The sequence below is a fragment of the Ovis aries genome, chromosome 2 (genome assembly GCF_016772045.2).
Source record: "Ovis aries strain OAR_USU_Benz2616 breed Rambouillet chromosome 2, ARS-UI_Ramb_v3.0, whole genome shotgun sequence".
NCBI lineage: Eukaryota > Metazoa > Chordata > Mammalia > Artiodactyla > Bovidae > Ovis > Ovis aries.
The window spans coordinates 74495761-74522658 of NC_056055.1; the positions used below are offsets into that span (position 1 = coordinate 74495761).

Here is a 26898-nt window from a genome sequence, read left to right on the forward strand (position 1 = left end):
CTACTTTTAATGTTCTTCAGAACATACCATTCCTTATTATGCCTCAGGACCTTTACATTTAATGTCTCTTTGCTTGACTCTTGATAGGTTTGGCTCTTCTAATCTCATCTGGAATAGGACTAACCCTGATGTATTTCCTTTATCAGTCAGTTCAGTTCAGTTGCTCAGTCGTGTCCAATTCTTTGCAACCCCATGGACTGTAGCACACCAGGCCTCCCTGTCCATCACCAACTCCCGGAGTTTACTCAAACTCATGTCCATTGACTTGGTGATGCCATCCAACCATCTCATCCTCTGTCATCCCCTTCTCCTCCTGCCCTCAATCTTTCCCAGCAATGAGGGTCTTTTCCACTGAGTCAGTTCTTTGCATGAGGTGGCCAAAGAATTGGAGTTTCAGCTTCAGCATCAGTCCTTCCAGTGAATATTCAGGACTGATTTCCTTTAGAATGGACTGGTTGGATCTCCTTACAGTCCAAGGGACTGTCAAGAGTCTTTTCCAGTATCATAGTTCAAAAGCATCAATTCTTTGGTGCTCAGCTTGCTTTATAGTCCAACTCTCACATCCATATAGAGAAGGAAATGGCAACCCACTCCAGTATTCTTGCCTAGAGAATTCCATGGACAGAAGAGCCTGGTGGGCTGCTGATCATGGGGTTGCACAGCGTTGGACACGACTGAAGCAATTTAGCATGCATCACATCCATACATGACTACTGGAAAAAGCAAAGCTTTGACTAGACGGACCTTTGCTGGCAAAGTAATAATGTCTTTGCTTTTTAATAAGCTGTCTAGGTTGGTCATAACTTTCCTTACAAGGAGCAAGCGTCTTTTAATTTCATGGCTGCAGTCAATCTGCAGTGATTTTGGAGCCCAAGAAATAAAGTCTGTCATTGTTTCCACTGTTTCCCATCTATTTCCCATGAAGTGATGGGACAAGATGCCATGATCTTAGTTTTCTGAGTGTTGAATTTTAAGTCAACTATTTCACTCTCCTCTTTTACTTTCAAGAGGCTCTTTAGTTCTTCTTCGCTTTCTGCCATAAGGGTGGTGTCATCTGCACATCTGAGGTTATTGATATTTCTCCTGGCAATCTTGATTCCAGCTTGTGCTTCATCCAGCCCAGCGTTTCTCATGATGTACTCTGCATATAAGTTAAATAAGCAGGGTGACAAATACACAACCTTGATGTACTCCTTTCCTGATTTGGAACCAGTCTGTTATTCCATGTCCAGTTATAACTGTTGCTTCCTGACCTGCATACAGATTTCTCAAGAGGCAGGTCAGGTGGTCTGGTGTTCCCATCTCTTTCAGAATTTTCCATGGTTTGTTGTGGTCCACACAGTCAAAGGCTTTGGCATAGTCAATAAAGCAGAAGTAGATGTTTTTCTGGAACTCTCTTGCTTTTTCGATGATCCAGCAGATGTTGGCAATTTGATCTCTGGTTCCTCTGCCTTTTCTAAATCCAGCTTGAACATCTGGAAGTTCACAGTTCACGTGCTATTGAAGCCTGGCTTGGACAATTTTGAGCAATACTTTACTATCATCTGAGATGAGCACGATTGTGCAGTAGTTTGAGGATTCTTTGGCATTACCTTTCTTTGGGATTGGCATGAAAACTGACTTTCTCCAGTTTTTTCTCTCTGTGGCCACTGCTGAGGTTTCCAAATTTGCTGGCATATTGAGAGCAGCACTTTCACAGCATCATCTTTCAGGATTTTAAATAGCTCCACTGGAATTCCATCACCTGCACTAGCTTTGTTCGTAGTGATGCTTCCTAAAGCCCACTTGACTTTGCATTCCAGGATATCTGGCTCTAGGTGAGTGATCACACCATTGTGATTATCTGGGTCGTGAAGATCTTTTTTGTATAGTTCTTCCGTGTATTCTTGCCACCTCTTCTTAATATCTTCTGCTTCTGTTAGGTCCATACCATTTCTGTCCTTTATTGTGCCCATCTTTGCATGAAGTGTTCCCTTGGTATCTCTAGTTTTTTTAAAGAGATCTCTAGACTTTACCATTCTGTTGTTTTCCTCTATTTCTTTGCATTGATCACTGAGGAAGGCTTCCTTATCTTTCCTTACTATTCTTTGGAATTCTACATTCAAATGGGTATATCTTTCTTTTACTCCTTTCCTCTTTGCTTCTCTTCTTTTAAAGCTATTTGTAAGGCCTCCTCAGACAGCCATTTTGCCTTTTTGCATTTATTTTTATTGGGGATTGTCTTGCTCCCTGTCTCCTGTACAATGTCACAAAGCTCCATCCCTAGTTCTTCAGGCATTCTATCAGATCTAGTCCCTTGAATCTATTTGTCACTTCCAGTGTATAATAATAAGGGAGTTGATTTAGGTCATACCTGGAATGTCTAGTGGTTTTCTTTCTTCAATTTTAGTCTGAATTTGGCAATAAGGAGTTCATGGTCTGTGCCACAGTCAGTTCCCAGTCTTGTTTTTGCTGACTGTATAGAGCTTCTCCATCACTGGCTGCAAAGAATATAACTACACATGGACCGTCTGGTGATGTCCATGTGTAGTGTTCTTTTGTGTTTTTGGATGAGGGTATTTGCTATGACCAGTGCATTCTCCTGGCAAAACTCTATTAGCCTTTGCTCTGCTTCATTCTGTACTCCAAGGCCAAATTTTCCTTTACTCCAGGTATTTCCTTTATATTTCCTTTATAGCACTTAACATTTTCTGAAATTGATTCCTTGTGTGTGCTAGTTTTCCTTAACTATTTGCAAATATTTTCATCACAAACATTTATCCCTATCCAGTGCCAAAATAGTACCTGGACTCATAACAAACCTGATAAAGAGATGGATCCCAGGGATGACTATAATTAGAGGACTCTTAGATTACTCTGTAAAGTATTTCTACATTCATATTGAGGTCCTTAACCTTACATCTTTTCTACTTCTCCAAATCACATTGTCTGGATATTTAGTCTCTGAACTCATTTTCTCATTAGAGATGATACCTGCTTTCACCATACAATCTTTGATAAAATTATAGTTAGAAGGTTGGCATATCAGGTAAAACAGTCTTTCTTAACACAAATTAATTTTTGGAAGTGTTCCTGATTTCCAGATTAGTAGGGATTTTACTTGATAATATTCATTGCCTTATCATACATAATTTTGCCTTGGATTTATTTCTGTGTCTCACTGCCCAGCTAATTTTCTCAAGATCTGAATTGTCTATATATCTTGTCTATAGTTAAATGTAACATCTCATAATTAGGTATTCAAAATTAACTAGTGGGTATAGATATCATCTTTGTGAAAATATAGAACAAGAAATCTAAGATTAATGGGTGGAATGGCAAGTTGATCTTTGGATATACCCAAAGTTTCTATTTCTTTGTGACTCAAAAATAGCCCCATTTCATTCTATGTATATATATTTATGCTTTGCTTTTCAAAAATGATAACAAGGCAGCTTATAATGATGTATACGTTACAGTGGGCTTCCCTGGTGGCTCAGTGGTAAAGAATCTACCTGCCAGTGCAGGGGACACAGGTTTGATTCCTGGGTCAAGAAGATCCCCTGGAGAAGGAAATTGCAACCCACCCTGGTATTCTTGCCTGGGAAATCCCATGGGCAGAGGAACCTGGCAGGCTACAGTCATGGGGTTTCAAAGTTGGACACGACTTAGTGACTAAACAACAACAAACAACCCAAGTTACAGTAGAGTGACAGCCACAAATAGGATAAAAGATAAACAACTGTAGATAATTAAAATTGAGCTAGAGACAAACATCCTTTAATCCAGTATACTTGTTATAATTGGCTATAGATTTTTTACTTTGAAAATTCTAATAACCAGTTCAGATGGGAGATACATCAGTTGCCATGGTTCATTGTTCAGTCTAGAATCATCTATTCTTACCATTTTTGTTTTAATGGTAAAAAGTTCAAATGAATGATGTCTACTCTGAGAATTAGTGATAAGATCAGAGTTTATGGTGCCATTTGGATTGGACAGCCTTGTTGGCTTGTGTACTGAGTTTGATAGTAAAATATTAAGTTCTCTAAAAGAATGGCAAGCTTATTGTGTAAATATTTTGGAAAGTTTAGTACTGAAATGCCAACCGAAACTCTAATATGCACTAAGTATTACACATCTTAAAAGTTATTCTAAACTAGAAAGGCCATTATTTGTTGTTGACGTTAATATGATATTATAAAAATTCTCTTTTTTTTTTGAAGGTATTGTCCTTCCTGTAAAACTGATTCTAGTGAAGTTGTAAAGGCTGGTGAAAGGCTCAAGATGAGTAAAAAGAAAGCCAAGATGCCATCAGCTAGTACTGAAAGCCGAAGAGATTGGGGCAGGGTAAAGAAGGAATTCTTTTTCTTTCTAGCTATAATGTTTATAACTGTAATGTAAGTTATAATGTTTTGATTCCAGTAGTAGTAATGGTATAAGTGATAATCTGAAATGTTAACAAATAATAATATTGACTAATCATATACATTGTTGGGATGTGCCTGATTGCCCAGTGGTTAAGCCTCTGCTCTTCCACTGCAAAGGGTGTGAATTCGATTCCTGGTTGGGGAACTAAGATCCTGCATGCTGAGCAGTGTGGCCCCCAAAAAAGGGAAAAAAAAAATTGTTAAATATTAATCATATAAATTGTACGGTTTTATTTTATTTGCGTTTTATGGGGATTAAGGGCTTTCTTTAAGATTTAAAATAACTGATTTCTCAAACAACTTGTTTGGTACCTTGTAGGGAATGGCCTGTGTTGGTCGCACTAGAGAATGTACTATTGTTCCTTCCAATCATTATGGACCTATTCCTGGAGTTCCTGTTGGATCAACTTGGAGATTTAGAGTTCAGGTATGTTTCAGATTGGCTTAGTCAAAAGAGTAAAATTGGGTATACCTCACATTGTAGCAGTGTTAGTGTTAATTATTCTAAGTGAACTAACGTTTATAGTATCATATGGCATTCACTTTTTAAAATGAACAGTTTCCTGTAGGATGATTAGGCACTTCTTCGTAGCTTAGCAGACAGAGGAACATAACATCGTGGACTTGGGCATCATCTAAGCCTTTGTATCACTTTGTTTTATTTTTCTGTTATTGTTATACTCGTTAAAGTTATTATTCAGTATTCTGAAGAATTTTCCTTGCCAAAAAATGCAATATTTGAAATAGATCTTCTGTCATGCAGTAATTTCTCATTTAATATTATTGATCTGCAAGGAAGCTCACTTAGACAGTATTTTCTTTGGCAATAATTCTTCTCAGTGAATATTAAGATACTGGTCAGAGGAAATGTCAGACAATCCAAGGATTTGATTACTTCCCTTTTTCTCTTGAAGAAGACTCTCGTAGTTTTCTAATTTCTTCTTTAGAAAGATAATTTTTTCATTGTGAAAAATTTAATGTAGGGAAAAAAAATCTCTTAGTTTCCAGTTAGATGGGATTCTAAACTTTCAAGAGCTGAATAGCGCTGGTGCTTAGAACATTGATGAAATTTTATGATTAAAATAATGTAATACATATACTTGGCTTGAAATGTTGAATATTAGTGTATGGTTTATATTTTAAAAACCTACTCTTTTCACTCATTTTCTGTTTCTAAAAGACAGTCACTTTAAAGTTCTGAATTTACCTCCTTATAGCTAAATAACATATGGCTTTTGTCTGTATTTTGGTTTTGTTAACCTCTTTCTGTGGAAGACAGGCATTTAGTTTAACAAGTACTGTGTTTTTTTACAAATGGAAAGTTTTCGGCAACCCTTTGTCCAGCAGGTCTATTGGTGCCATTTTTCTGATAGCATTTTAAAATTAAGATATGTACATTTTTTGGGCATAATGCTATCAAGCACTTAAGACTACAATATAGTATAAATAGTGGCTTTTATATGTACTGGGAACCCAGAAAATTCATGTGGCTTGCTCTGTTGTGATATTCACTTTACTGCAGTGGTCTGGAACCAAACCTGGAATATCTCTGAGGTATGCCTGTACAATAATATTTATTTTTTATACTATGCATTATTGATAATATTTATATATAAAATAAAAGTTATAAAATACACTTCATTTTAGTCGCTCAGTTGAGTCCAACTCTTTGCAACCACATGGACTGCAGCATGCCAGGCTTCCCTGTCCATCACCAACTCCCACTTAATTGTCTTGTTCTTTGTTGTTGTTGTTGTTTTTTCTTTTTGTGTACCTGTCATTCATTCCCAAATTCTAAAAACCTCATTAATACAGTCTAAGATGACTTTGAAGCCATTGACTTGAGCAACTAGAAGGATAGATTTGCAGTTTAGGAAATAGGGAAGATTCAGCACAGATTTATTTTTGGGGTTGTTCATGAAGCTGAGAATCAGATGGTCCTTGCTTCTAAAGTACTTGGTGTTTCCAAGGCCTAAATCCAGGTTCTGTTGTTATCATCTTCTCATTAACTTCTAATATACCTCTTTACCCAGCCCACTTTACAGACTTGGATTTCAGTTTGCCTTACTCTGAGAACAGTTGTGTAATAAACAAATGAATAGAATACTTCTCTTAGGGAGTTTGAAGTACATGAAGAAGTGACACTTAGTTTAAGTGAGCCAGAATTAAAGGTATATGGGGAAATGTAGTAACCCCATTGAACTAAACTAAAAATGAGTGCTATGTTTGAGTATTACTGAGTAGTTGGGCTCAGATGTATAAACTCCATAAAGAAGAAACCAGATATAAGGATGAGAAAGGAAGTAGAAGCCCAATTGAGAGAAGGTAACATATAATACTTAACTTGGGCTTGATATACTATTATGACCATTTAATACATGTTAGGCAGTTGAAAGTTAAAAGCAGATTTGTTCTCTAAAGGGTTATTCTGTTCTTAATGGGTAGAAGGAATTTGAAGGAACAAAGCTGGAGGCACTGAAAAGGGAATGTTTTAAGCATTCATAACTCAAATTAGAATTATATCAGTGAATGTGGAAAATGATGGATTTGAGAAGATTAGGAAATCAAATCACCAATATTTATAACCAGATGGGTTTGAAGAATACACAGAAATAAAGCTGAAATAACTGTTGCCTGTCTGACTTGACTGGGTTGCAGACTGGGTTGCCTGCATTGCAGGAAACCTGGGTTCAATCCCTGGGTCCGGAAGATCTCCTGGAGAAGGGAATGGCAACCCACTCCAATATTTTTGCCTGGAGAATTCCATGGACTGAGGAGTCTGGTGGGCTACAGTCCATGGGTTGCAGGGTCAGACATGACTGAGCGACTAACAATTTCACTTTGACTTGACTAGGGAACAGTACCATAATGAAAGATGAGAAATGAGTTCTGGAACACTGATAGTAAATTATCTTTCACCTGAATTGAGCTGGAATTACCAGTAGCACAGGATGATGATGATTTAATAGTTATTTTGAAACTCAAAATTCTAGGCCTGAGCAGTTTTACAAGTCATTACTTCAGTACCTGAGGAATATATAGTTGGAGAGAAGTCAAGTCTGAGCAAAACACGGAATTCTGAGTGACATTCACTTCTTAGTTGGAAGCTTTTAGGATACAGTAACATATGTGAAACCATCTTGTAAATATAACTTAATGAACTGTTTGAAGGTATTTTGAGTCTCACTTGATGTTATTATAGGTGAGTGAAGCAGGTGTCCATCGACCCCATGTTGGTGGAATTCATGGTCGGAGTAATGATGGCGCTTACTCTCTTGTCCTGGCTGGTGGATTTGCGGATGAAGTAGTAAGTCATGATGCAGCCTTGTTCTTTAGAACCTGTCTTGATTATTCAGTAAAATACAGAAGCTTTGTCCAGGATAAATCCCATCTCTTATAGCATGACTTTTGTGTTGAAGTGGTCAGTTCTGTACAAGTAACATAGTAAATCAGTCAGCGTCTTTAATCATTGCATGTGCTGATTACTGCAATGAAAATAGTCACATTTTCTTTAGAGCTCATTTTATTTTGGGGATAATTGTAGATTGACAGTTATTAGAAATAATACAGAAATGTCTGTGCCCTTTACTCAATCTCAGCCAACGGTAACATCTTACAAAACTATAGCCCAATATCACAACCAGGATACTGACACTGCTATACATTCAGGACACTGAACATTTTCCTTACTGCAAGGGTCCCTCACATTGCCCTTTTTTAGCCACCATACTATCTCTGCTTCCCCAATACCCATTAACTCTAGATAACCACTAATTTGTTGTCCATTTCTATAATTTTTGTCACTTAAAAATTTTTTATAAATGGAATTTTATAGTGTATAATCTTTGGGATTGGCTTTATTCAGTCAGCATAATCCTCACTGTGGCATGTGTCAATAGTTCATTCCTTTCTATTGCTCAGTAGTGTTCCATTGATATAGGTGTATCACAGTGTAACCATTCACTCATTGCAGCAAATAATGCTGCAGTAAACATTTGTATACAGGGGGTTTTGTGTGTATAAATATGAGTGTTTGTTTCTTTGGGATAAATGACCAGAAGTGTAATTGCTGGGTTGTATGGTAGTTGCATGATTGTTGCTACTGCTGCTGCTAAGTCGCTTCAGTTGTGTCCGACTCTGTGCGACCCCATAGATGGCAGCCCACCAGGCTCCCCCGTCCCTGGGATTCTCCAGGCAAGAACACTGGAGTGGGTTGCCATTTCCTTCTCCAACGCATGAAAGTGAAAAGTGAAAGTGAAGTCACTCAGTCATGTCCGACTCTTAGTGACCTCATGGACTGCAGCCTACCAGGCTCCTTTGTCCAATGGATTTTCCAGGCAAGAGTACTGGAGTAGGGTGCCATTGCCTTCTCCGCTGCATGATTAGTTCTTTAAGAAACTGCTCACCCCTCAAAAAAATGGGGAGGGAAAAAAAACCTGCCAAACTGCCATTGTGAAGTCAATCCAGATACCATCTGGAAGACCGTATCTGATCAATTTAAGAAGTATTCTGGACTTTTTAATATGTACTTTTTATTAGACTTTCTTCAAATGATGTGTACACTGAAGATGAATTCCTTAATGCCTTATTCCTTAAAATATAAACCTCAGTGTTGAATCAACAGTGTTTAACCCAAACCTCAGTTTGGATCTGCAAAGGGTCACAAAAGTTTTAAGACATTTAAAAACACTTAAAATCATGAAATTTTACTTCTGATTCTTAGTCCAAAGGAAAAATTAGATGAAAAACCTTTATTACAAGCAAGAATGAAGTAAAACATCATTATATTCAGTCTGAATCAAAATAATCTTGCATTGAAGAACCACTATTAAGATAGTGTTAGTAGAAGTCATTTACATACTGATGGTTTTCTTAGTTTAAGTACTGAATAGAAACTTAACGATATAAATTTGTAGTTAAATTCTTTTGTAACTTTCTTCTTAATTATATGCAGTTGTCTTACCCAAATATAACTTGGGTAAACCCATAGATTTTGAAATGTGAGGAACTTAAAATGCTATGAGGATTATAAATTTGAAAGTTATCAGCAAACTTGGATATGGTATAGATTGCTGTTGAGAAATCAGTTTTGGAATATTTATTAAAATGATGCCCTGTAAAGAACCTACGAACATAGTATTGATTTAATTATTTTAATAACATTGAATTAATATTCCCAACCTATAAGACCTTATTTTGTAACATTCTATAGATTATTTGTATATCACAAGAATAGTTATGCCTGGAGGTGTTGAAAGCTATAATATTAAAATGAAATCTTTAGATAAAGTGATACAGCTTGAAGGTATATTACACACAAGACTATATTTGAATTTTCCCTTATTTTGGTAGATACCTTGAGAGAACATGTCAGCTTATAGCAGCCTAACCAAAGTTCTGGCTATGAAATAAGAATTGGTGAAATCATACCTAGATTTAGATGTTTAATGCCAAAAATGCTCTTCTGCAGGACCGAGGTGATGAATTCACTTACACTGGGAGTGGTGGTAAAAATCTTGCTGGTAATAAAAGAATTGGTGCACCGTCGGCTGATCAAACATTAACAAACATGAACAGGTACTCTTTATTGTTGGAGTTTATGAAAACTGTTTAGAATTTGGGCTTTGTATTAACAGTTGGACTATAGGACATAATCTATAACTTACACTGTAGAGAAGAATCCTAAAGTGTAAGTTAATATAGCTAAAATAAAAATCTGATTACCTGATTAGTATATAAATACTTTCTAACTAATTTTTAGTATTATTCTTTTTTAAATGACGTAATTCCCAGTCTTAATACGTGTGCTTTGCATTTGGAAACGTGTTGAAAACTTTGAAGAAAAGAAACCTATATAATTTAAGTGAAATTAAGGACAAGATGGCTTGCCTACTACCACGTAGGTCAAATTTTGTTCTACTAAACACAAATTTACCTTTTAAAGTGACAGACTTCTTATTAGAAGAGACTAATGTGAAATAGGGTTATGTTTGGGAGCCACATTTATGTGCATGAAACATCAGATAACTTAATCAGAAGGTTAAGGTTAAGCACAAGGTGCTTTTAGAATTTGTCTTTTAAATGTCTAAACAAAATCGTCACGAAAGGGCCACCTTGTTCTAACTTTATCGTATAGAAGTATTTATGATATTCCAGCTTCCATGGGAATACAAAGTTTTAACTTCAAATGTTTTATTTTGTAAATGCATGCTAGCACCAGAAATAGATTGTGACCCAAACCATCAGATAGCACATTGTAACTTCTCATAGTGATAATTTTGCAATGATAAAGTTGAAATTTTTTGTATTTTATTATTAATATTTTGTGGAATAAAAGTGAGTTTTGCTTTCCTGAATCTAAATCACTGTTTTAAGTAGTGTGCCCTTAATTTCTGATTACTGTGTAAAGAATATACTTTGTGGTTTCGAGACTTTTGTTGTATACCAAGTTATATAGAATCTGTTTTATGTCTTCCTTCTATATTATTTCTGACAGTAGGATTATTATATTGAACCAGCAGAGGAGACAGGTCAGATTTGCTGGTGAAAACATTGTTGAGGCAGAAGTCTAGTCCCTATGCAGTCTTTTTCTAATAAGGAAGCAATTCTTTAGGAGGAATGATCTTAAAAAGAATTAGAAATATTTTGATGTGTATTGTCAATGTATCTTGAATTTGCAAAAGGGCTTTTTTATGTCAAATCTGAAAATTATATATTTTTTTAAATAATAAGATTATTTGACTTGAATGAAACTTCCTTTGTAACTACCTGCACTTGTACATGAGAGTTTCTTTTCAAGCTTGGAAAAATCTAATAAGTATACCCTGTTTATCGTATGTGACAATCTCAGAAAATAATTAACAGTAAAAATGTCTATATTAATAAGGAAGGTAGTGAAAATGAAATAGTAACTCAGAAAAACTCAGGATTAACTTATCACAGAGATGCTAACATTCCTTCAGTTAATTTATACACTGAGCTGTGCATACACCTTGTGATTGTAAAGACATCTTCAGCAAAGATACCTATGTGTCTTACTATAAACATGAAAACTGAAGTAAAAGACCCTTAGCTTTGACTCATAGTATATTCTTTCCTGGAGTGTATGTGTTCTAATTCCTTTTTGCTTCTCTACTGAGAGGTAGTTTGATACTTGCTCCTTGCTTTTAAGAAGTTTGTTCCTATTTCTTCTCAGCTCTTAACACTTTATGAAACTGAAAAGGGCAGCAGGTTACCTGACCATCCTTTATCGGGACAATTAGAGGCAACTGATTGAGCTGTGGACAGAGTAATGGAAAAGCCTTTTGTTTTGCCTAGTTTCATCCTCTTGAACTCTTTACACAGACTTGAGCAGACTGCACACTTACATGAAACTGGAAGTGAGTTAATAATGCCAATTAGTGGTGGCAGTCATTATGACGAAAGGTACCTGTGGCACCAAAGCATTCTACTCATTAACAGGAAGATAGTACATATCTCTGTCTCAGTTCTTTTAGGGGATAAAGTATGTGTATCTCAGTAGATATTCCATAAATAATACCAACGCTGGCATTGATGGCTACAGCTTCTTCTACCTGACAGGGTTTTAATGCATTTCCCATTTGAGATTTTAACCAAAAAAAGATAACTTGATGAGCTTTAATGAAACCTAAAAAAAATTTTTACAACAGAACACTTAAGTTCATTTACTTTAACTGTGATAGAGATTATAATAGAATAGTCATTTAGTCTTAATTTTTTTTTTTTGAGCCTGCATAAAAAGAACTGTACCCTGGAAAAAAGTATTTTGTTCATATCTGATTTTACCAGATTTCAGGGGAGGGTGTCTGTATATTTATTTTTTAACCTTAAATGTTCTCAGTGGATTCTTTCCACTTAAGGTAGGATACAGGTGTCTTACAGAAGGAATCCTCAACCTCACGGATCTCATGCCTGATGATCTGAACGTGGAGTTGATGTGATAATAATAGAAATAAAGTGTGCAATAAATGGAATATGCTTGAATCATCCTGAAACTATCCTCCCCCACCCCCATTCCACGGGAAAATTGTGTCCCATGAAACAGGTCTCTAGTGCCAGATAGGTTGGCTACCACAATCTTAGAGGAAAAATACTAACTTTAAATAGTTCTAATTTGTCTTTTGGAGGGTAGGACTATGTTTCCCCAGGAAAGTTTTCTAACATCTAATAACCTTACTGATTAGTTACTACGCGATGAGTACACATACTAAGGAAGGTTCAGCTAAATCAAGTGCTGCTTCCAGCTCAGTGTTCCTCCTTGTTCATGTGTCATCAGTAAAATGTAGTGATCTTGAGCAGCCAAAAATCTTTATTGTCATGATTTAGCACAAGTATTTGAATGCTTCAGTTTTATTTAAACTTATCTTTTTACTGGAAATCTTTAAAGGATATCTTCATGTTAAACTTGTTCTTTATTATCTTGTAAACTTTAAGGAATCTCTGTCTGGAATATGGAAAGTAGACCAAGAAAGGTCATTTGTACCTTGCAGACAAATTTATTTTTCTGGATTTCTTTTTACATTATTCCAACAATTTAACCTTATTCCCTTATCAAAAATAATGATTACAGCAGTCAACTTGCTTTAGTTTTCCAACTTTCTCCCTTCCCTCAACAACGTTATTTAAAGAAAATTCCATGTATTTCTAGTTGTTTTCTATTATACGTGGCACAGATGTTATTACTTTCAGAAGAACCCTACAGGCTATCTGAGAACCAATCCCCTGGCTTGGGGGTGACATCAGAAAACTGATTTGTCTTCTCTGCTGGTGGGGGAAAGCATAATCCTATTATCTGGAATAATATGGAAAGAATCATAGAATCTTAACCATCAGGTAAGGCATAATTCACCTTTTAAGTTAGCTAATGATGTGATTATATACTTCAAGAAAGATTACTTGGTATAAAGACTTTGTTTTATTTTTTAGGGCATTGGCCCTAAACTGTGATGCTCCATTGGATGATAAAATTGGAGCAGAGTCTCGGAATTGGAGAGCTGGTAAGCCAGTCAGAGTGATACGCAGTTTTAAAGGGAGGAAGATCAGCAAATATGCTCCTGAAGAAGGCAACAGATATGATGGCATTTATAAGGTGCTCTATCTGGCATGACATCTTGTTAGTCATTCTTCCTGGGCTTTCAAGACAGGGTTGCCACAGGGAACTGCTCTACTGTGGGTGGGCTAAAGGAAACAATAGACCTTCTTAGTTGGTCTTTCTACTTTTTCTAGAAATAAAACATGCAAAAAACGAGCTCTTAATTTTGATACTTGTCTTTTAAGACTTACTTGAAGTTCCTAAAGGCAGAGTTATATTTGGGGTTAAGCTTTTTTATAAGTGATATCTCTTATGATAAAACTGTTCAAATAACTTGGCCGTTGTAAATATTGGATTCTTATATCTTCCAGAATGATTTTAACTGTAATAGATTTTTCAAAGTAGAACACATTATAATTTTAAAATAGGATGCATTCTTTGTTTTAAAAATGAAGGCATCTACTGCCACCATTTTAATCTACTATGTAAAATTATATTAATGAACATAATCTTGCTACAACTTGAAATTTGTAGCAGTCTGTCCTTATGGGAATTATCATAATTAGGAAATAAAGTCAAAACAATATTTTAGTGCATACTTCTTACTATTCCAGCAAAGCCAGTTTTTTTCAAAGTTGCATTTAGTTCTGCCAAGTTTACTTAAAACACTAACATGACATTTTGAATAAGTCTAAACCGTACATCTCATACTAGCTGAAATATTATGATTTAGGTGGTGAAATACTGGCCAGAGATTTCATCAAGCCATGGATTCTTGGTTTGGCGCTATCTTTTAAGGAGAGATGATGTTGAACCTGCTCCTTGGACCTCAGAAGGAATAGAACGGTCAAGGAGACTATGTCTTCGTTTACAGGTTAGATTACATTTGTCTAGGCTACATGTGTGCTCATAAAAATGTATGCCTGTGTGCTGTGTGCCTTAACACTGGATATAACCCACAGCAGTTGATCAGTGGACTGTAAGGGGTGAGGAATGAGATCACACAAGTATAGGAAAGGAAAAGAAGTAAAAAAGCAGCCTCCTAGGTGTCAAACTGCCCTAAGACCAAGAATTATGCTTGGGGAAAACTGGGCTTGACAATGAAAAGTAAAATACATTTGACCCTTGAACACCACAGGCTTGAACTACATGGGTCCACTTACACACGGATTTTTTTTTTTCAGTAGCAAATATTGCAGTACATTTCTGCAGTTGGTTAAATCCCCAGATGCAGAAGGCCAACCATAAGTTACTCAGGAATTTTTGACTTCTGTACAATTGGCCCCACCCTAACTTCCTGCATTGTTCAAGGGTCAACTGTATTTCCAATTCACTCTGGACTTTTAAGTATGAGGGAAAGGGATACCTGAAATTGAGGTATAGGAGGCCTTGAGAAGGGAAGTTTTATCCTAGAGGGCACAGGGGGTGTGTCTCTGGTAGGGGAAGGGGGGAGGTGGCTTATAAGAGTGGTCTGCTTTCTACCCTTCTCACTTTTCCTCACCCCTTTTCTCTCTTCCCCCTCCAAGCTGCTTCCTTGTCCTGTCACCACCTTTAGTGCTTTGCCTTTTTTTTTTCTCTTTGCCCATGCTTAGCTGTTAACCCATGTAAGACTTTGTTAGTTTTGTGTGCATAATGGATGGTATGGCTACATTCCCCCTCCACTGCCTATACACCCTAGACTTTGTCCCTGACACTGACTTCAGAGCATGGTTTGAGTTTATCCTCCATCATTCCCCATCACTGTGCTTCTCGTAAAGACTACCAGCTTTGTCATTTCCCCTGGCTCTGCCCACACTGCATGTGTAGGGGCTGAACTATGGGCAAGTGTCTGACCACCCAGGCAGGTGAGTGTGTCTCTTCTAGTGCAAGTCTGTTTTTTTGGTTTTTGTTTTTGTTTTTCTTTTTAAACTCATGGAATTGTTTAAATGAGATCTGTCAGCTGCTAAAATAACTGCCAAAATCATTCCTTTTATAACTAAATATTTTTAAAACCTATTGTTAAATCCATTTTCAAAAGATTTTTTTTTTCAGGTCTACTGTTCAGCAGAGCAGTATTCTAGATAGGTTAAATGTGAAACAGTTGAACAGAAAGAAGCATGTAAGCCAATCAGCTATGATGAGTTAATATTATTGAGACTTGTAACATTTTGAGCTTTAAATATGAGTGTTATCACAAAGCATGTCCAAAAAAATGTATAGCTAATAAAACACAGGGTAATCGGTAAGAATTTATTCCTTAAAAGTCTTACCTTTTAGTTGATAAAGGATTCAGTAGTGTAGTGGCTTTAGGTCTTCTAAAAGCTCTCCTGCCTTACCGTATCTGCCTGTTAATTTTAGGAGACAGAGACTTACCTTTCTATCTAATTCTACTTTCTTCTTCAAACTTTTTAAGCCACCTAGTCACAACTTGTAGACTGTTCTTTTCTCTTTTCAGTCTGAAACTAAGATCATGATGTTATAAAATGGAGTATCTCAACAGTCAAAACTATCTTCTTACACTGAATTGGGGGATTTTTAATAATCTTTTGTCCTTTGAATTCTGTTTCTTTCAATGTCTATGTCCTTTATATAAATCCTTTTAATTTAGGGAAAGTATAGATTCCTCCCCATTCCCCTTTAACCTCTCTTCTCTATGAAGGTTAAATCTACATTGCACTTTTTCCCCTCATCAGTATCCAGTAGGTTACCCTTCTGATAAGGAAGGGAAGAAGACCAAAGGACAGTCAAAGAAGGCCAGAGGAACCTCAAAAAGGCCATCTGCAGATGGTAGGTAATGATCTAAGGATGTAAATACAAATAACTTAGTTTTTAATAAAGGGAAATACTAAGAGTAAGCAGAAAACTCATAAGAAATTAAAAGAAAAAGGGGGGTGTGTGTATGTGTATGGTGGAGATGGAGTGGGGTGGGATATTTGTGTATTTGAAAACTGTCAGAGCCTAAACAGCAAAGTATCCTAAACTGTGGGAAAGTTAGATGCTGCTTTATGCTTGTTATCTTCATGTTAAGCATAATTGGTGCCGGTTAACTCATCTGCTTAGAACCACTTGTAGTCTGCTGATATATTTTTAAATAAATCTAGATGATTGTCCAAGTGCCTCCAAAGTCCTCAAACCAGCAGATTCAGCAGAAGCAGTTGAGGCTTTCCAACTAACCCCTCAGCAGCAACATCTAATCAGAGAAGATCATCAAAACCAGAAGCTATGGGATGAAGTTCTTGCATCTCTTGTGGAAGGACCAGTATGTAAAGATTTTTTAAAAGAGTTTCTAATATTAATAAATGATGAAAAATAATTTCCCTATGAATTATCATTTTCACAAGGCAGTTAAAACTTGATCCTTTTATCCAGGCTTCTCATTCAATTGCTCCTTTCAGAAATGAGGCAGCACTCAAATGCTTTTAAGTTGATTTTAGGCCTCTTAGATGTTGGTTTTTTGACTACTTTGTGCTTAAACTGTATGAGGTACTTTTCATAGGGAGAATTTTCAGTTGTGGAACACATTCAATTTAATCTAAAACTCATCAGGAAAGTTTTGTTCCAAGTTACCTGATAGAATAAATTTTAAGCAGTTCAGCACAATTTTCAATGCTCATATGTTTAGCCTAGGAGTAAAATAAAAACCAGCATATAAGTATTTCCTATGTTTTTTATTTTTTTGTTTTCTTTGATAATCATAACATTTTAAAGTGAAAAGGAGTTTCAAGTTTAACTGATGTCTGGGTTTTGTGTTAAGCTGTGTTTTGCAATGAATTTTTATTATCAAATCCCAAAAGGCAAAGTTCCAGATGTAAATGTCTATTCATTCGTGGCTCACTTGCTTTTGTCTCTCAGTTTACTTATAAATTTGATTCTTCAGTTTTCTTAGATATTAGACCTTTGTCAAGTGTAGTGCATTACTCTTCTGTTTTCTTTCCTTCAAAGTGTGTGATGTGCAGCTGTCGTGGGCAGACTCTAGTAACCTCTCTTGAAATTCCATTTGATCACCTTTGCGTAGTTTCTTCCTTCCTATGTTCTCTTCATTTTCTGAGGGCATTGGCCAGAACTTCTGTGTGTTTGAAATGGGGTTAATGCATATCTTATATGCGCCTCTTATGTGGATTTAGAGGAAACTCTCATAGTTTTTGTGTTGCTTTTAGTCATCATTATGGAAAAATCTTCCTGATACAATTTTTAGACTAAGGAATGAATCAGTTCAGTTCAGTCACTCAGTCATGTCTGACTTTTTGCGACCTCATGAACCGTAGCACGCCAGGCCTCCCTGTCCATCACCAGCCCCCGGAGCCTACCCAAACTCATGTCCATTGAGTTGGTGGTGCCATCAACCATCTCATCCTCTGTCGTCCCCTTCTCCTCCTGTCCTCAGTCTTTCCCAGCATCAGGGTCTTTTCAAATGAGTAAGCTCTTTGCATCAGATAGCCAAAGTATTGGAGTTTCAGCTTCAACATCAGTCCTTCTAATGAATACCCAGGACTGATCTCCTTTAGGATGGACTGGTTGGATCTCCTTGCAGTCCAGCGGACTCTCAACAGTCTTCTCCAACACCACAGATCAAAAGCATCAGTTCTTCGGTGCTCACCTTTCTTCACAGTCCAACTTTCACATCCATACATGACCACTCGAAAAACCATAGCCTTGACTAGACGGACCTTTGTTGATAAAGTAATGTCTCTGCTTTTTAATATGCTGTCTAGCTTGGTCATAACTTTCCTTCCAAGGAGTAAGTGTCTTTTAATTTCACGACTGCAATCACCATCTGCAGTGATTTTGGAGCCCAGAAAAATAGTCTTCCATTGTTTCCCCATCTGTTTGCCATGAAGTTATGGCAAATAACTTCAGATGCCATGATCTTAGTTTTCTGAATATTGTGCTTTAAGCCAACTTTTTCACTCTCCTCTTTCACTTTCGTCAAGAGGCTTTTTAGTTCGTTTTCGCTTTCTGCCATAAGGGTGGTGTCATCTGCATATCTGAGGTTATTGATATTTCTCCTGGTAATCTTGATTCCAGCTGTGCTTCTTCCAGCCCAGTGTTTCTCATGAAGTACTCTGCATAGAAGTTAAATAAGCAGGGTGACAATATATAGCCTTGACGTACTCCTTTTCCTGTTTGGAACCAGTCTGTTGTTCCATGTCCAGTTCTAACTGTTGCTTCCTGACCTGCATATAGGTTTCTCAAGAGGCAGGTCAGGTGGTCTGGTATTCCCATCTCTTACAGAATTTTCCATAGTTTATTGTGATCCACACAGTCAAAGGCTTTGGCATAGTCAATAAAGCAGAAATTGATGTTTTTCTGGAACTCTCTTGCTTTTTCGATGATCCAGCAGATGGCAATTTGATCTCTGGTTCCTCTGCCTTTTCTAAAACCAGCTTGAATCTGAAAGTTCACGATTTGGAGTGAAGGAGATTTATGGAATACCCGTTTTCTTTGTTTGTTTCATCTATAAACATGATATTTGGGGTTGTCCTTGGGTAGAATGAGACTTATGTTTGGAGGATAGAGAAAAGTGAGTTAGCTCTGTGAGAAGTGTTGACTTACTTTTTAGCCTAGAGACTCAGGCATATAGAGTCTTGACTCTGGTATGTGAGAGTCATTTTCACTTAGAGCAAATAAGAAACAACAAGCAGTTGTTGATTATGGTCTAATTTTCTGGGTGGAGAGGATACAGCTGGGTTAGTGGTAACTCAGATGAGTCCCAGCTGTGAATGGGCAGAAGACAGAGTAGCAGATACAAGTGAAGGATGACATCTGGGTGCACATGAAAGTTCTCTTTTGCACATTTGTTGTCTGGGTGGAACATATGTATTAAACTTCAGTCTGAGGCTTTTGATATATCATGTTTATCAATTAAAAAAAATCAAAGTCATCAAATCCTGCAAGACTTGATAGATATGTGCAAATCAGGTATACTTTTCAATCTCTTCTTTTAATGTAACTTTTTTGTGAAAGTCACCACTTGACAGTTCTCAAACCAGCAATAAAACCCTGCCCTCTGGTGGCAGGATCTTACATACCTAGGTCAGGTGGCTGTAACCTTGCCGCTAGTGGTTACCCTGCATAGGCTTCATGCCCATTCTTTTCAGATAAACCAAGAACAACAAATCAGATTTTAGCCAGCTGTGACTTTTAAATAAGTGCATATATTACATATGTACATTTATATCCAAACACCTTCCCAAGGCCTTACCTGATCTGGCATCCCTACCAACCTCTGCATTCCCCTCTTGGCCACTCTTCCCCCCAAAACTGCTTCAGCCATAGTGACATTTGTGCTATTTAAACACACTGAGCCTGTTCCTATTCCTGGACCTTTACACAGACGCTGTCTCTCTGACTGGCATTCTCCTCTCTGTATCTTCATGTAGCTCATTCCTTCATATCCTGTAACTCTCTACTAAGTACTGCACTCCCCAAACAGGGCTTCCCTAGCTATCTTTTCTAAAATAGACCCTCTTTACCCTGTTGCTTTAATTTGCTTTGTTTCCTCAGTTATGACTATCTGAAATTGAATTTTTAAAAATTGGCTCTCCTAAAGGAATATAAAGTTCTCTGAGAACAGCGACTTGGCCTTTTTACTACTCTCTGTAGATGGGTACCTAGCACATTGTAGGAACTCAAAATGTTGATGCTACATATGCTTATATTGCACTGTGAAGGTACTGGGGAAATAAAGTCGTTTGACAGAGAGAGGGACTTGGTATTAAAAGTTTTTTCCACATCTCCCCAGAACCAGTATATTCTTCTAGTGTGTTGGATAATACTTTATTGATAATTCACTTGACCTTGATAATCCAGGTTTATAAATAAGTTAGTATCAAGATATAAATATGAAACGTAATCCTTGTTTGGGTTTTTTTACCTGAAATGCTTGTAGATTTTACTTTTTCTATTAACAAAACAAATATAAAATACATACCCCCACTACCCAAAAATAACTGAGTGGAGGATTATCCTGGTGACTATTCAAAAAACTACTTTTCCTTCTAGGTTAAACAGCTTGGATAAAATAGAACACAATAATGGCTTTTGAAGATTAAAGAGTACTCATTTGATCATGTTTGCTTGAGAAAGCTTGACCTTCTATAATTTAATCCCAGTTTGAGTAAATGTTAGCAATAGGAAAATAGGGGATTTTTGGATTGGGGCAAAATATCACAGAAAATTATCCTAGGAATATAAATACATTGATTCTTTGGGGTTTTTTATACTAGAGTATTATTGCCAAGTGGTTTCATCTTTTTCAGCATAAAAAATAAGTACTGAAGTTTTATAAGAGAAAAGGGTGAATAGATATATTAGAATATATATAGATATATTTAGAATACCATGGAGCTTTTTGAAAATCTGTGTATAATGACCTTGAGACAAGTTGTTCATGATTTTTTTCAAGTGAAAAATAGTAAACTCTGAAATATGAGGTTTTCTTTTTAAAGTCGTATCTTGACTTTGCAAACTTTGCGACTGAATCCTAAGATTTAAAAACTAATATGTTTATCTTATGGATGAGATTTCTGCAGTTTCCTATTACACAGTTGCTTGTAGTTACCACTACTTGATTTTGTTTTTTCTTGATAGAAAGCATATATACTAAACGCGATAGACACTTTTCCCCCCAATTATTTGGAATTCTGTTAATATATTATGAAATGCTAACCTTTTTTTCTTTCGCTTGGGTACCATTTTAGAATTTTCTGAAAAAATTGGAACAATCTTTTATGTGTGTATGCTGCCAGGAGCTAGTTTACCAGCCTGTGACAACAGATTGCCTCCACAACGTCTGTAAAGTAAGTAGAATTCCTTTCTCATTTTCCGTTATTAGGCGAGGAGGCACACTAACCTCCAAACCTGTTTTTAGCTCATGAAAAAGCAGTTTTTTTCATGAAGCAGGATAGATAGGGAACCTTGCTGGATAGGAAGCATTTAATTTCATCTTGGTGGTGGATGCATATTTTAATTCTACAGCAGTTCAAATCTATATAGTCTCCACATTCTATCATGTTTGAAATTATTGAAGATGAGTTGAAATGGAAAAGAAAGTAAGGTGTTGCTGGTGTTTTCTATTACGGCTTATATATGTCTCAGACTGAAATAATTCTGTATACTTAACAGAATCTAGAACAAATTCTGTCTGGCAGCATGCCCAGAGGAGTTGTGTATTGTCTTATCAGTGTGGTATAAAAGGAATTTGAATTTCAGTCAAACCAAGGTTGGAATCTTGTTCTGCTGCTTGGTGGCTATATGTCCTGACCTAACTTCTGAGGTTTAGTTTCTTTTGTAAAATGGAAACAGACTTTCCACATAAGAGTTTGTATCTGACCTTGAGTCAGTTAAATATTATCTTTTTGGAAAACACATTATATAAAATAGATAATGTAGTTTTAAGGAGGGAATTCCTGAGTTGTTTTTTTTTTTCTTTAGTGCCCTGTCAGGAAAGATAAGGATTAAAATCCAACCTAGGTGAGGCTAGTGGGAACCATGCAGAATTCTAACACTCATTTCACTGAATGAGGAAATTTATATAAAAATTGTCATTTGCCTGAAGTCTCACATCGTGTGTTAGAGGTGGAACTGAAGCCTTGTCTGTAAGTTCATTTTCATACTGCAGGTTCAGGCCTTGACAGTTGTTCATCTTTTATGTTTCTCTTGTTGCCAAATTGTAAGTTTCTAGTTCTATTCAAAAGCCTAAATTGTTGAGTATTTTCTATATGCTTTACCCTCAGATGAAATCGGGTGTGTTTACTTTTCATTTTGATTTCGGTTTTGCCTTAGGATTGTTTGCAGCGCTCCTTTAAGGCTCAAGTGTTCTCCTGTCCTGCTTGCCGGCATGATCTTGGCCAGAATTACATCATGATTCCCAATGAGGTTCTGCAGACTCTACTTGACCTTTTCTTCCCTGGCTACAGCAAAGGACGATGATCTGTCTACTACTGTGTTGCTCCCCGTGGCTTTTTGGACAATAAGGAATCTAAAATGGTTGGGGGTGGTTGGGAGGGGTGGAAGCAATGGTGGACCATATCTCATGTTCTGAAGCAGCTAATCCTCTTTCCTACATAGCCATCATCTTGTGTGTGTAGTAAGAGGCCCATTTCTCAACTGTCTTTTAAATATCAAAAGGTAGTTCTTGTCAGTTAACAACTAGTTTTAATGAGTAAGAAGTCAAAGCCTCAGCTCTAGTTGATATCCAAGTTATGATTTATTTTGCAACTACCTCAGGACAGAAAAGATTTATGGGGATTTTTTAAATCATTGAGAAATTAGTTAAATGAAATTTTAGCTACACACTGCCTCCCGAATATTAGTTGTGCCTGTTCATGTAATTTGATTTTAGAAAAGGAAGTGACACTTGAGATTGTTGGAATGAACGCAGCTTCTGTAGTGTGCATAATACATTTTTAATGTCTTCTTCCATTACAGTGTGTGTTTTGCAAGAACAGGTTCATTTTTTAGCCCATTTTGTGAGCTCCATTGTGCTTTTTTCTGGTGTTTTACGCAAGTTGACTACTAATGAAAACAATATGAATGCATCGTTGCTGCATTAGTGTAATGTGGTGTGGTTTTGCACTTAAAAGAGGTATTCAGATGATCTAGTTGTAAATTTTATGAAAAGCCTCTTCTGTACTAGTCAAACTGCTTTTAGTGAGTCTCACCAGTGGTTTTACATCTGCAGAGCATTGAGGACTGGGCTGACTTTTTGAGAGGATTGAAATTGCTTCATATTGTGATCCTAAATTTTATATTCACTATATTCCCTAAAGTATACCTTAATAAATATTTTATGATCAGAAAAAAAATAGCTCATCTTGCTTCCCTTTTTTACATTTGTATGGCTTATATTTGTTGGTATCTTTAAGAATTAGTCACTTCCAGAGTATTTCAGTGTGTGTTTTTACTGAAACAGACATTATGCACAATTTTTCACTCTTGATTTTTGGTATTGAGAACTAGTATGAAATCTTAAGTACTAAAGGACAGATTTCACCCTGAATTTGATCTTTTTTTTTTTTTTAAACTAAATGGGGGGAAATTTTCAAATTAAGAACCTAGTGACTATTTTATCTATAACATCTCAGTCTTATGTTCAGTTTTAGCATAATCAGTGATACTTGTTTCACAGACATGAGAATATTCTAAAACAGTTCTAGTTTCTAAAACTAAATTTTCACAAAAGTTTTAATATTAAGTCAGTTTTCCTGCCCTTAAATACAGTCATAAATATAGTCAGTATTTATTGAATATTTGCTTTGCATTTGTTCATTTTCATGTGTACTCACTTAATCCTACTGGCAGTCCTAATAGGCAGAACTTCTTACCCCTTCTTATGGACGAATATCAAAGGCACAAAAAGGTTAAGAAACTGGCCAAAGTTCACTGGACAGGGGGGTGACAGAGCTGTGCTGTACACAGGCCATCTGAGTCTAAACCTGGCAGCCTACTTTGGGCTACATAGGCTTACGCGTGAATATAAGCCAAACTGGTTTCAGAACTTTTCCTGCATTCAGTTAAGCTCAAACACAGTGATTGGAGCTACTGTCAGCGAGGGCTAGTTTTAAACATTGGAGTCGTTTTAATTTGAATGAATTAGGTTGAAAATGAATCATTAAATTGCATCATCTGGTGTTGGCCATATTGATCCATGAAGAGTGGAGAATACCTTCCGGTTTCAACTACTTGAACTGGTTCTACTACATTTATTAGGAAAATAAAGGATTCCCACATTTATGGTATCTATTTATTTAACTTTGCTATAAAATGATAGACTGTAAATAAAAAACTGAGTACAGTTTAACATGTTCAGAAGTGTCAAGAATGTCTCAAAGCTAAACAATTTTATGTTGCTCAAGCTTTTTTTGAAGACAAGTTTTTCTTAACATAAAGCATAGGAAGTTTAAAAAATTTAATGGTAATTATATCCTCAAATCTAGTAAATATTTGTTCAAATTTATCTTGTCTCAAATATCATAAATGGATCTTTAAGTTTGTTTGAATTAGGATCCAAATAGACTTTAAATTGTTACTACTTGCTATCTTAGTATCTTTAATTTGTGTATATCTCCTGACTCTTTTTTTTTTCCTTTGCCCTTTATAATTTGCATTTTGAAATGTCAAAAGCCTTTCAAACAGAATAGATTTTGCCAGTTTTAACCATGTGGTACAGTTTAACCTATTTTCTCCTAAATTGGTAGTTAGAATTCAAGAGTGACCAGATTTAGACTTAAAAGTGTGCTTAGGTAAGCAGCAAGACTTCTTCATAAGTGTTGTAGTTGTCCATCAGGAAGGTGGAACATAATATTTGATTGTCTCTTAGGCATAAGTTTGAAAGATGAGATTTTCACTGGATTCTGTTACATTTAGTAGGTTATAGTGTCTGCTAAGCACTCAGCCACTTTCATAAGGGCAAGAGTTTTGGAACTTTCTTTTTTCTAATTAGAGTAGGCAGAGCCTCTAGCTTTAGAACTTACTTCTAAATAATGTTCAGTCATCAAATATGTGCATGCTAGTGTGTTTCAGTGTTCTAGGTGGTCTTTGGGGAGCTGGCAATCGAAAACACCATTAGCTCTCTCCCAACCCTGTTGTGAGCGTTTGGCTAACATAAGGGGGGCCCTGCCTATGTAAAGCTTAAAGCTTTGGATTCAGTATAGATTCTGCTTATAAGAGCTGGCTGGGGATCTGCTCTGACTTGCCCGCTGTGTATTTCTCTTTATGTACCAGGGACAAAACCTTTCCCTGTTCTTCAGGACACTCTGAAGATAGAGCTCATGAATGTCTACCTGTCTGATTTGAGGAAATTGAGCTTGATGGCCTACCAGTTCACAGTGAGAAGAGTTTTAAATCTCTGAAAGAACTGATATTTAGTAACTTGGATTAATCAGACACTACGCAGAAGAAGATTAAACACCAGTCACTGGACATAAGAAATCAAGAGACAGCTCGAGGGACTAAGCAGGCTGACCAAATGATGTATTGAAAAAAATGAATTAAAGAATAAGGGTTTTACAAGTATATCCTCAAGTATAAAATGACATTGTTTTGGTAGAATGGGAACAAGCTGCTGTACAAAAATAATTTGAGCTTAGAATTCTTGGAAATAAACCACTGTGAAAGGAAAATGCAACAGACAAAACAGAATGGACACTGCCAGAATTTGCAGATACTGCTAAGTAATCCATTATATGAGTATCCTGCAATCTGTATTAATCTACTGATGAACATTTGGGTTGTTTCAGGATTTTGCTCTCATAAGGCATGCTGCTGTGAAACTTCGTGAATCTTTCAAAAAGTTTGACATCTCTTACAAAATTAAATATGTGTTTAACATATAACCCATCAATTTCATTAATAATTATTAGGAAAAATGAAGACCTGTTTCTAAAGCAATTTGTATCATTTTGTATTATTGAGAGTTCAGATTGCTCCACATCCTAACGCTTTATTTTGTTCTTTCATTTCATTATAACTATTCTGGATAGAGGGCTTGTTGTATCTTTTGGAGACAAGAGAGGGTTGAAAATTCAGTGACCAGAATGACTGTGGTGACTACCAGCTATTCTTTCCACCAGCTCTTTCTGGCTCAACTGCATATGTTAGGATTATATATCCCAGCCTCCTTGTGGCTGGCTAGGACTGTGTGACCAGTTAGTTGTGACATAAGTGCTGTGTGTCACTTCTGGGCAGATCATCTCATTGCCCTTCAGAGCTTTCTCCCCCTTCCATGGAGACACATAGCATCCAGAAGTATCAAAGTGGGGTCCCCAGCCAACTTGTGATATACATGCAACACGAGTGTGAAGTACAGTTTAAGAGCCTAAAGTTTTTGAGTTTTTAATATTTTTGGACTACAACTCCTACTGTTTTTAAACTAAATTCCTAAATATCCAAATTGATAAAGCGATTGATAAATTGGTTGATAGTGTGGTAGGCAATCTCTAAGATGGTCCCCAGTGATCTCTACCTCCTAGGCTTCATGCCCTTTGTAATCTCCCCTCTGTGAGTGTGGGCTGGAATGCTTTCATCTTGTTCATGTAATGAACAGAAGGGATGTTACTTACAAAGTTAGGTACTGTGGCTTCCTCTTGGGCACCCTCTCGCTCATTAGGGGAGAAGCTGGCTGGCATGTTTTAAACTACCTTACAGAGAGGTTTATGTGGCAAGAAACGGATGTCTCCAACCAACAGCCAGCAAGGAGGTGAGCATGAAAGTGGATTCTCCTCCACTCAAGGCTTGAGCCTCTGTGACTCAAGTATATACTTGATAAATATGCTGTTTTTTACACATTGTTCATCCCCTATTGGTAATTATTTTCTCTACCCTCTTTCAAGATTTATCTTCGTCTTTTAAATTTTCAGAAATTCAATTATGATGTGACTGAGCTTGGGTTTCTTTAGGTTTTTCTTGTTTGAGGTTCATTCAGCTTCTTGAATCTAGATTTTATTTTCTGTCAGATCT

The 26898-nt window shown here is 36.5% G+C and overlaps 1 protein-coding gene across 1 annotated transcript in view; it reads left to right on the forward strand.

The window, feature by feature from the left end:
* The window catches only part of UHRF2 (ubiquitin like with PHD and ring finger domains 2), a 71858-nt gene extending 48612 nt beyond the window's left edge, over positions 1 to 23246 (forward strand). The window contains exons 7-16 of the mRNA XM_004004371.5: positions 4206 to 4329; positions 4729 to 4836; positions 7612 to 7716; positions 9880 to 9986; positions 13356 to 13518; positions 14195 to 14335; positions 16134 to 16227; positions 16542 to 16699; positions 21141 to 21239; positions 22225 to 23246. Coding sequence (XP_004004420.1) covers positions 4206 to 4329; positions 4729 to 4836; positions 7612 to 7716; positions 9880 to 9986; positions 13356 to 13518; positions 14195 to 14335; positions 16134 to 16227; positions 16542 to 16699; positions 21141 to 21239; positions 22225 to 22371 — 1246 coding nt within the window. The 3' untranslated portion in view covers positions 22372 to 23246. The remainder of the gene's footprint in view (positions 1 to 4205; positions 4330 to 4728; positions 4837 to 7611; positions 7717 to 9879; positions 9987 to 13355; positions 13519 to 14194; positions 14336 to 16133; positions 16228 to 16541; positions 16700 to 21140; positions 21240 to 22224) is intronic.
* Positions 23247 to 26898: the final 3652 nt, after the last annotated feature.